General features: G+C 37.6%; 1 protein-coding gene across 1 annotated transcript; it reads right to left on the bottom strand.

The window, feature by feature from the left end:
- Positions 1-2,470: 2,470 nt before the first annotated feature.
- On the bottom strand, positions 2,471-7,714 carry Naa11 (N-alpha-acetyltransferase 11, NatA catalytic subunit). The gene is made up of 2 exons (XM_070013221.1): positions 6,824-7,714; positions 2,471-2,986 (listed from the first exon to the last, which is right to left on the bottom strand). Exon 1 carries the CDS (start codon positions 7,556-7,558, stop codon positions 6,836-6,838), a length of 723 nt encoding a protein of 240 aa, XP_069869322.1. The 5' UTR covers positions 7,559-7,714; the 3' UTR covers positions 2,471-2,986; positions 6,824-6,835.
- Between the last annotated feature and the right edge of the window lie 4,123 nt (positions 7,715-11,837).

The raw sequence follows: 11,837 nt of genomic DNA, 5'->3' as shown, positions 1-11,837 counted from the left end.
CTCAGGGACAGAGCCCAGGCCCTGAGTTCAAGGCTCAGGACTTGCAATAAATAAAAAATAAATTCAGTAAAAAAAGATAAATTAAAAAATCATATACTAATCATGTTTTGAAGCAACTGAGGAAAAATAGTACATTGAAGCATTGTAATATGAAATATAATGTTGATCATTATGAATATACTTCATATACTATACATGTAAACATTTTTACTATATACATTTTGATATGCTTGAAACTTTTATTGAAATTATTAGGCCATAAACCTAATGTGACACAACTTCAAAGGCAAACAGGATTTATGTAAGTTTAAGAACATATTTAAAATTGGTATTTTGAATTATTTACATTCTAAATGAATCAACCTGTAGACCAGTCACAGGTTGTGGCATATAGGGCCAGAGTTAGAGATGAGCTTCCAGACCCTTAATAATATCAGCACTGTGAAGAACTAGTTAGAAGTGGACTCAAAGCCACCCTTTACCTGCTAAAACAAAATCTGCATTTTTAACTGAATCCCAAGATGACTTACTTACATGTAAAATTTTGAAGTGCTTTCTTTAATGTTTTTTTATTTCTAAAGCTTGACACTTTGGTCTTATTTCTACACAATTTCATTTCCTCCACCCTTCTCCCCCCCCCATTACTTTCATTTTCTACACTCACTTCTTGCCACTTGCTCTTATTTCGAAAGGAAAGCCAAACAGACTCTAACCAGGCAACTCACACACTTCATTATTTCTCTCTCTCAACCAAAGAAAACTTCATGTCCTAGTGGTTTATATCTCTGAACAAGTTGCTGACAGACATTAAGTCTATAGTTTGTTGAAAGCTTCATGGAGTGTGGCTCATTCTCCATAAGTAGCCCATGGGTACTCAACATTAACCATTCCATATCCTTGCTTCAAAGTCTTTCTTTGGTTTTTCCAGGATCATGCTTAAATAAAAAGCAGTCAATCTGTTCAGAAAACAAAACAACAGCAACAACAAAAAACCCAATGAACAAAAAACAGTAACATAAAGCAGAAAAGACCCCATAATCTGCCTCATCTTAAAAAAAATGTTATTACAAAGAGCAGTGTTAGAGTCTCCCACAATTTCAGAGTTAGAAAAAACTTGCTGTTACTGCTAAATCACCATTATTACCCTTGAACTACTTCCCTTGGGAACATTCTAATTTATGCCCAAAGCAATATTAGTAATATTGTTTATTCACTCTCATTCTCTAAATAGGTATAGCCTCTAAATAGGTTGGCATCTGTAATTCTGTTGTCTTTTAGTAACATAAAACAGGATCCAATAGTTTTAGTAAATAGCACTGCAAAAGTCAGGTATCATTTCTTATTTTCCAACTGTTCCAATTCCTATTATCAAGTTTTAGTGACAGTCAATGTGCCTGGTGCTGGAGAAAAATCACTCAGGTAAGCTGAGGCTACTCCTTCTGTTTCTCCATCTGCTAAGCTGTTAACAGGAAGACATATTGACAAGGGCTCAAGGAAAACATGGAATATTTCATCAGTATGATTATGCTGCCCTGGAGACAGATGTTAGAAAGCTGTAATATTTAAAAATAAAGAGATAAACACATTCTTGGAGGGAAAGAATAAAATGGTTCCAGCAGTAAGGAAGAAAATTTAAAAGAAAAAAGGAAAAATTGCAAAACCTTCTTACTTGGAAAAAAAATATCTCTGCTCAGCAATTTACCATTAGATAGACATTCTCAGAGTACACCAGAAAGATTTGTAAGAAGTACTTAGCAAGGCTGATTATGATTAGACAACAGACTTATCTCTTGTCATCAGATGGTTAATGTCAGGGCACAGACTTAAATCCATATCTACTACTTTTCATAAAAATTAAACATGATATTATATATTTTGGCAACTCACATTCAGTGAACATAAAAACTAGTAAAAACATAAAAACATAAAAAGCTAGTAACTTCTACAGCAGAGGTCAAAATACCTTAACTTTTTATTTTTACTAAGGAAGAATTCTAAATGGAGATTATAGTTGAAGGTTATATAAATATTTACAATTGACATACAGTTGTCATCTATTTTGTCAATACAAGTTTTTAAAATAGCAGATTCTCCTTTGTGTTGAAGCTTTAGTACTCTTTCGAATAAAATGCAGAGTTGCAATAGAAGAGAAGGAACTTTGGCTTTGATTCTGATTTAGATTTAGTTTGGGGGTTTTGTCACTTATTTGCTTCATTTTCCTCATCTGTAAAACAAGGATAATAATGACTACCTCACAGAGCTCACAAAAGGATTTAATGTAATATTAATAAATGTTATAGCATCACAAGTAAACACTATAGATCCTCAATAAATGGCAAGTTTTCATAACACAAAAAAAGACACAAACAAGCAGATTTGATATTCCAATTTAATTCTACAAGTTCAACTATATAGCTGAAGCCCTTATTATCTTCTTCCACTGGAAAGGACAAAGAAAACCCTTCACACAAAAGGGGATTATAGGAAAAAGGGTAAGTCTCCAGAGAATTCAAGAAGAAATAGTAACTTCTACTATAGAAAAGAGGAGGAAGGGGGCATGAGGTCTAACTTGATGGTCCTGAATACCCTCCCCTCCTAAAGGATGGGAAACCTGGATAAAAATGGGAAAAGTTGGAAGCTGAGGAGCTTCAAGAGATTTCCCTGCTTCCTGTTTGGCATTCTAGAAGACAACCTTGTGGAATAACCACTATCCAACATAGGACTACTACAAACAGAATACAATGGCAGCATGGTGTGAGCAGGCCAAGTTCTGTCACAGCAGGCCTTAAGCATCCTTCGCTTTTGTACAGCAGGCTCTCACGTCCAGGTATTCCTTCATGATCCAATAGGGTGTGTAGAAGCTTGCTGTTGCAAGTTGAAAATGAGAAGCCATTCAGGTCACTGTGAGATGGCCCCAGAATAGACACTGCAGAGCAGATAAAGTAAGCCAGGGTTCAGGGTGTAGATGTGGCTGAGACCTGTGATGCTGTTGAGAAGCAAGGGAAAGTAACAAGTGAGCAAGGGAAGGCAAGAATCTCTGACAGATCTGTAAGAAGCAATAAAAGGTATCAGCCTAAGACTGGAGGTGTGACATAGCAGTAGAGTACTTGCCTAGCAAGGCTAAAGCCCTGAGTTCAAACCTCAGTATTTCATCCAAAAAGAAAGTGCTTTATGCTGTGTTTAGCGAATGACAGACTTCAGCAACAGATCAATGAGGCATGTAGGAACCAGTTTGAGCTGGCTATATTTCATGGAAGTTGGTGAACAGTCTGATGACAACAGGAAAGATCTATTGAATGCTATGCTGCCTTCTCATCCTTGCCACAGAGACTTCTGAACATTTCCTGACACATCGAGGCCATTGCTGTGTTTAGGAGGAGTAGGGGATCCTCAAACACTGAGATTTGATCTGAGCACCAAACCTAAAATATTGAGATAGTGTTGCTCGCTATCTTCAAATTCTATCATATTCTATTTCACTTGAAAGGAATTTCAATTTTTAAAAAAATGAATGGCCTTCATAACTCTTGATATGTTAGGTGTAATGTGTCAAGTTCTACAAGTCAGACTTTCTTTCTGTGAAACCTGGAAAGGAACTCACATGTTATTATTATGTGCCTTTCCTTCATAATTCAAAGTACCCTAATTATATTAGGCAATAGGAGGTCAATGAATTAATACATGAATGAACCTATGAGAAAATTATGTATATAAGATACTTTCTGTTGATGCATATTTTAACTGCAAACAAAATAGTACTAATATACAAAAATATAAAAAGAAATTACTTTTTTGATCTATTCCTGTACATAGAAGTAATAAGTTAGAGGATTACTGTTAGAGATCAGTTAAAAGGTATTTTTGTATAGAATTATTATTATAGAAAAGTCTGCTTGATAAGTTCAAATCAATAAACTTTAAAATAATATTTTCTCTAGAATAGTTTGTGAGGCATCTAGATGTTTTTCATAAAGATTCTCTTTGAAATATGAATTTATAGCTTGTTAATTTTAAATTGTTTTATCAACAGATTTTCTTTTCTTTTCTTTTTTGTCGATGGTAGAGCTTGAATTCAGGGTCTGGTGCAGTCCCTGAGCTGTGTTGCTCAAGGCTAGTGCTCTGCCACTTTGAGCACATGGCCACTTCCAACAGATTTTCTTGATGGTGGGGTCTGGAAGGTTGAGGAATATATATTAATTATCAATATAATGAACACAGCAGAATGTTATGGCTTACTGAAAAAAATCCTATAGTTGTATTATAAACTGGAATTGCAGAGTTATTTCAGATGGCTTTTACTCTGGCTCTTTAGATCATTAGAGTCACAAAATTTTTAGTATTTTATTTTCCTTACCTCTATCACCATAATATATGTTAGATTTTATATATAGGCTCATACTCATAGAAAGGTCACAGACAGTGGCTTAGAGAGGGGAAAAACCCTGCTTTTATGTTTCCTTTGACAAAGCTGGTATTTCAGTCATACTAAATGTATATCACACACAGATTAAAAGGTGACATTATTAGAAATTTTAAATAATTCAACAAAATGGAATGAATCTGGTATTTTAAAACGCAATTTTAATCTCTTCCAAACCTCCTATTTATCTTCATAGAGCACAAATGTATTTGAAATCTATGGTTTCTGGCATATCTGGGGTAAGGTTATACTAGGATTTTACCAGACCTGTCATTCTCTTAACTTTCCTCCATACTTCATGGTATCATTCCAGTTATAATTAGTTGTCTGGTAAAATTAAGAACAATCTATTTCAGTGAATGCTCATGTGAACATTTAACAACTTTTTGTTCAAATGACAGCTTAGCGACAGGAAGAATAAACCAGAGAGAGTCACTGATGGAACCTTAGTTCACTTAATATTGCCAGCTCAACGAAAATGCTAAGATTACCATTTTTTTCTTCTTTGTTATTAATCATCAGGCACATATTTCTCATCAGATGAGCAGCAGTTTGATGGCATTCCTGCCTCAACCAGCATGTTTTGAACTGACCTGTCTTCATTGCTATGGCTCCCTAGAAACTTTGCAGCTGATAATGTTGATTCAGCTGAATGCTTTGACATTCAGCTTGTCAGGGAAAGCTATTTTAAACCTAAAATGCACCTCCTTTCCAACACTGCAAACTGTTGCTGCTCATACACAAATTTCTATCATTTTATTAAAAATTTGAAGTTACTATTATATGTGTGTAAGCACATATGTGTGTACACACACATATACACACACCATTACTGGGGCTTGAGTTCAGAGCCTGGGCACTATCCTTTAGCTTGTTTTGCTTTAAGACTGGTAATCTATTACTTGAGCCATAGTTCCATTTCTGGCTTTTTGGTGGATAATTGGAAGTAAGAGACTCATGGACTTTTCTGACTGGGCTAGCTTTGAACCTGGATCCTCAGATATCAACTTCTTGAACAGCTAGGATTATAGATGTGAGTCCACTAGCACCTGGCTATTATTACTTAATATTAAGGGCATATCTACAGATTATTAAAAAAGTGCTTAGCACTTTACAGCAACCTTCATAATTGTGTACTCTATCTGAGAGTGCCCCTCTGTTCTCCAAACTGTGTAACATCCCATTCTCTCTGTAACTGTTTCCTTATTATAAAATGCAGTCATATCATGAGTACTAAATGAAAAATACCTGGGCAGTGCTTAGATAGGAACTGTAACACAGTAAATCCTACAAGGTTAGGAGTATTTTTTTTATTACATTCCTTAGATGAAGACAACTACCATTATTTCAGTTTTTATCTGTAAAGGATAAAGACTTTTCATAATATGATGATATAATTTATTATTCCTAAAAGTCATTAGCAATTTCTTAAAAGAGGTCATGTTCAGAATGTCTCACACTTGGTTTGTGTGAATTAGGGTTCAAGCAGTGTTTTCAATAGTTGAGTATGGTTGATATTCTCTCAATAATGTGTGTTTGAAGAAAACGTTTTCCTCCTTTTATTTATTGAAGGAAAAAGGTCACCAATTCTGTAGAAATTTCCTCATTATGGATTTGGTTCATTACATAGTGTAATTCAACAAGTCCCTTTGATTTTTCTGTAAAAATAGTGTTTAGATCTCACACACAAATATCTTTCTTTTGGCAAGCATAAATGTCATAGGTAATACTGTGAACTTTCTACTGCATTAGATGACAAATGATATTTGTCTTTACTTTAACTGATGTTAAAAGATTGATGGTTAACTTAAAGTGTTTTCAGTTTGACCCATCGTTACAAAATGTGCCAAACTTTCACCTAATAGTATTAACTAATGGTGACTGCTGGTTAAATGTATTATTTCATGTAGAGCTGCAAAATGGTGACTTTATAATTCCATCATCCTTATTTATTTATTGGTCATGGGGCTTGAACTCTGGGCCTGGGCACAGTCCCTCAGCTCTTCAGCTGAAGGCTAGGGCTTTACCACTTGAGCCACAGCGCCACTTCCTCATCCTCATTTATTAACTGAAATTTTGTAACAATGAAATTTCTATCATCAACTGCAAGGTTACCCTGAAATAAAACCCATAGCATAAAAGCAGGATATATGCTGTTTCTTACACTGAGTTTAATCTACTACCAGTCTTGGAGTTAGTGTCCTATTAACTTCCAGTAGTGATCAATGAGTCTCCCCTTCCTTTCTCACAAGATCACCATGTCAAGGTCACCAAGTGGTTTCGACTCTGGATATTGGCAGGACTAGAAAAGGGTAGGATAAGAAGGGACTGGGCTGGCCAAGGCATGGGGCAAAGATTCAGGATAGGGAAGAATGGTCAAAAGGGTCAGAAAAGAGAGAATACCTCAAGCAGGCTCTAGGAGGTGGAATCCAAGTCTTCTGAGGTGTCCTGGACATCAGTGCTTGAGGACCGGCTAGGTGCCTTGGTGTCACTGCCACTATCAGCAGCAGCAGCAGCAGCAGCAGCAGCAGCAGCAGCAGCAGCAGCAGCAGGATTCTCCTGCTGACAGGCCTCTTTGGAACCAGGAAGCATGCTGCCCAGGGTGTCTTGGTTCTCTCTGGATCCCAGCACCACAAACCCGCCCTTCTCCTTCAGCTCTCGTCTCAGCTCATCAGCCATCTGCGAGAGATCCCGCTTCATGGCATAAGCATCTTCCCCATCTGCATAGTACTTGGGTTCCACCTCACTAACCTGAAAGTTGAGGGTGTTGGAATAGAGGTGCAAGGCCGCCCGGTTGCTCTTCCTGACGTGCAGGGACACGTACTTGGCGCTAAAGTTCTCGATCATGGCCCGTGAGGCCTGGTCCATAAGCTTCTGGGCCAGGCCGAGGCGCCGGTGCGAGCGCTTCACTGCCAGCGAGGTGATGTGTCCGTGGGGGACATCATCGGGGTCCTCCTCCATTTTGGCCAGGACGTAGCCCACGATCTTGCCGTGCTCGTCTTCGGCGATGTAGGAGAGCTGCGGCCAGGAGAGGCCGTGGTAGAAGTAGTACTTCATCTGATAGTTCTCGGGGAGGCACAGGAGGTTGCAGTGTTGCATGTTCATCAGGTCATCCGGCCGAGCATTGCGGATGTTCATGATGGCGGCGGGTGGAAAGCCTGTGTCAGACGGTGGAGAGCTGGGAAGAGATGATCGTCGAGCGGAGCGAGGAAGCCCGTTTGCCTCTGGGGGAATCGAGTCCGGGAGGCCCAAGCCGCTCAGCTGAAAGGTGAGGACGCCAGGAGGGTGGCTGGCGGGAAGGCCGGGTGGCCAGAAGGCGGAAGAGGCGGGGCTCTGCCGCACTTCCGGGAGGGCGCTGGGTTCCAGCCAATAAGATCTTTACTTGCTGTGCTTGTGCGCACCCTGGTGTGGGGGCGGGAAAGAGGAGTTCCTTTTATGAACACTTTGGTTTTAAATGCTGCACGCAGCTAATTGCATTCATCATGGTGTTGTTGGGTTGAGGTGTAACTTTGCAAGCTGAATACACCTGGATACATCCATGCAAGGAGAACAAATGTATATAACCAGAATTTACATGAAGAATCAGAACATTGCCTGCAGCCTAGAAGTCCCCTTCCAGAACCCTTCACCTCTGCCATCCATTTTATACAAATGGGAATCACAGTGCAACCATTCTTTTGTGTCTTTCCCCCGCCCCCCCACCATCGTTTCAGCCATTTAGTTGAAGGTTCTCCATATTTGACATTCGATTGCCCTAAATACATCACAATTTATTTCTTCTCCTGTTGTTGGCCAGTTCAGGAATAATGTGATTAGCATGGCCAAATAATATTGTGGAATATGTATTATTGACATAAATGCCTATTTACCTGGATCACAGATTAGAATGATTTTCAACTTTTATAAATATCAGTCAGCAATTTTCTAAAGTGATTGTTGCACGCTCTCATCAATATTTGGGATTTCCGTCATTGTTTTCATTTTAGCTACTCATTTGTAATATGGGGATTTATTATACTGTAGCATTGTAGTTTTATTTTGTATTTCTCTGATGCCTAGTGTAATTGAACACCTTTGTGCGTGTGTGTGAGTGTGTGCTCTTATCCTGACCCCAGTACTCAGAGCCTGGACGCTGACCTTGAGCTTTTCTACTAAGCTTTTTTGGTAGTTAACTGGACCTAATAGTGTCATGGACTTTCCTGCCCAGGCTGGCTTCCAACCAAGGTCCCCAGGTCTCAGTTTCCTGATGAGCTAGGATTATAGGCATGAGTCATTGGCCCCTGGCTAATCAAATACCTTTTTATATGCCCATGAAGATGTTCTATGTTCTCTTTTTGGATGTTACAAATCTTGCCCATTTTCCTATTGGGTCATATTTTTTTATTTCAATATTTAATTAAATGGATTATTTTTCAAAATATGTCATGGATTGAAATCGTTTGTCAAATACAGTTATAATAAATATCTTTTCCTATTGGTTAGCTTTTACCTTTCTTAATGTATTTAATAATAGCAAACATGAATTTCTATATGGTGAAATTTCTTCTCTTAAAATTTTTAAGTGCCTTCTAATTGTCTACTTCATAGTCACAGAGGTTTCCTTTGTGTTTTCTGCTAGAATAATTAGTTTTATATTTTGTATTTGTATCTATAACAATTGGAATTTATTACTATGTATAGTATGAGGTAATACTTTAGTTATTTTTCCTACATACATGTACACTTGAGTTAGCACAATTTACTTTAAAAAAAACATCTTTTCATCACTGCATTGCAGCATTATTTTGTCATAAATTCTAAATTCCCTTTCTAGGTACAGTTTTCAAAAATGTGTGACATTTTGATAAAGCAATATTTACAGTATTTCTCTAATATGCAAAAAAGCCACATTTTATTACACTTTTTAAACATAAGTTGAATATGAGCTCTAGAATTATTTATGTATTTTAAAACCTTCTCAGTTTCATAACCAAGCTAAGAATTCAAACACCACAGTTCATTCTGTTGTAAATATACTACTAGCTAGGTCACAAATATACTCTTCTAGACTCGGTCAATTCTTTCCAATCACTTGTGCAACATATATTGAATGACCACTTTTTTTGTTAAAATCTGATTAGGTTTTTAAATATATTTTTAAGTTTAAAAATGTGTACCAATTAGGGCTGGGAAGGTGGCTCAGTGGTAGAGTGCTTGCCTTGCATGCATGAGGCCCTGAGTTTGATTCCTCAGCACCACATAAGCAAAAAGAAAAAAGCTGGAAGTGGTGCTGTGGCTCAAGTGGTAGAGTGCTAGCCTTGAGCTGAAGAGCTGAGGGACAGCGCCCAGGCCCAGAGTTCAGGCCCCACGACCGGAACCCCCCCCCCAAAAAAAATTGTACCAATTAATGTGCTTACTACAACAATTGCATAGATGTCATACATTGTGCTTTAATCATTAAGTTTTTAAGACATAAGACATAAATGTTTTGGCTGACTGTATCTTGTAGAAGTTATATTTCAGTATTTTTCCCATTCAGAAATTTATCTTTTGGATATGATTTACACTATGGATAGGAATATGTACTCTGAAGTGTTGAACAATTGAAAGGATGCCCCAGTCAATGTATTTGGTTACAGTGTATTTAGATACTTTAAAAAACATCCTTGGCCTACCAAAACTTCTGGACATTGTATTCTTAGATATCAACATTTTAAAACCAGCCAAAGTTAGAGCTATACGGTCATATTGAATAGTTTCTAGTTAATATCAAGGATGGTAATTGCTAGTAGTTGGGCTTATTCCAGAGTGGGCGGGGTATAAAAATCAACCTAAGTAATCACAATAATGCATTTTTTTTACACACACATAAATATAGAAAAAATATGTTGCAATGTGTTTGTCAGGGGAAAAGGGTCTTCCTGATTCATTGGCCACAGCACCTAAGACTAAAATTTCAACACTAGTTTTATTCTGATAAACTTTTCATTGCCAGAGAAGTTCCCATCATATTCTCTTGAGTCTATACACATTAATTTCCATTTCAGGAAAAGTAAGGACCCTAGACTAAAGACAATGATGCTTTAATGTAGCATTGATGGTAAGTTATACTTGGTTACATTCCTCAAGCTGAGGAAAAGTAGAGGTTTTTACCAACGAATCATAACAATGCCTCTACTTTCTAGACTATAGCACTGATCAGAGTTCATTGACATTCTTTTTGGCTTGTTTATGAAACAGTATCTCTCTATGCAGCTGGACTCAAACTTGAGATCCTCCGAGTGTCTCCTGCCTCCACTCCTAAGCAGCGGAATTACAGGTATAAACAATCATATCTGGCTGGTAATCTGTGTTTATCATAAATTGAAGGCCTTCATAATTTTCACTCTTTGCAATAATTTAATACAAAGACATCTAATACATAACTTTGTTGCAAATAAAGCTTCTGTGGTCCTACTAAGGTCTGGTGCTGTATCTATTAATATTTTATGGAGAGAAAGCTTCTGTGCCTGATTCAGTGTTAATCTTATGGTTATCAAATTTGACAGTAAGGTAACTGTTTGAGTCTAGTTTTTGTACAATCCTTAGCCAAGTTATTTTTAACCTTATGTTTCTATATCCTCCATTCTGCATTACTTCTACATATGACTCAAACATTGCTGTATAAACAATCCCTATATAGTATATTTTCAGTATGACCTTTAGACTACATTTCTTTCTCACTGTTAATGGTCAATTTAATTCCAAATCTTACAATGAGATTTTAAATGGGCTTTTAATTCCCCTGAGTCATTGTATCAGCTTTACTGTAAGAATGTATTATGCATCAAGGAAATCTGATGTCAAGGTCTGACTCTAAACAGACTATTGGGATCATGTGAATCATCACTGCAACTATCTCACTAATAGTTAAGCCCATAATCTCGTACTCCAGGTCATTGCAGAGAAATAATAGCTCCATTCCACTCCACTCAATCTTGAGTTTCTCCGCTCAGTCCAGCGCCAGCACTTTTCCCCAGAGTCCCCTACTCTTCAGAAAACTAAAAGAGAAACCAAATGAGAAGACTCACCAGAACTGAGAAGTGTTGGTTGAAGGGTCCAGTGATGAGATGTAATTCTAGTGAAGCAGTTAAAGTTGGGAGGGAGGCGAGGGAGAGAGAAAGAGATAGTGAGGAGACCAGAATCTAGTCTATAAGCAATCCCAGGTTCTGGGAACAAATGTTAGACACAAAAAAGGCACTGAAGCTAGACAAAGAGGCCAATGCCAGTACGGATTTATTTGGGAGGAAAATTTGCAGAGGGGAGCCTCTAGCCAAAGCTAGAGACTCACCCCCGCATACAGTCTGGTACATTTTATAGTGAATCTGTGGGAATGCTATAGTTTTTATCTGGTGGGGGTAGGTATGAAAGTAACTAATGGTGAGACATAGATAATGTA

This window comes from Dipodomys merriami, unplaced genomic scaffold (assembly GCF_024711535.1).
Source record: "Dipodomys merriami isolate MVZ:Mamm:240054 unplaced genomic scaffold, mDipMer1.0.p SCAF_9, whole genome shotgun sequence".
Lineage (NCBI taxonomy): Eukaryota > Metazoa > Chordata > Mammalia > Rodentia > Heteromyidae > Dipodomys > Dipodomys merriami.
This window is presented reverse-complemented; position numbering and strand designations above follow the sequence as displayed.

Excerpts from the sequence above, each read along its gene's own strand:
- Naa11 (XM_070013221.1), bottom strand. The coding sequence starts at position 7,558 with ATGAACATCCGCAATGCTCGGCCGGATGACCTGATGAACATGCAACAC.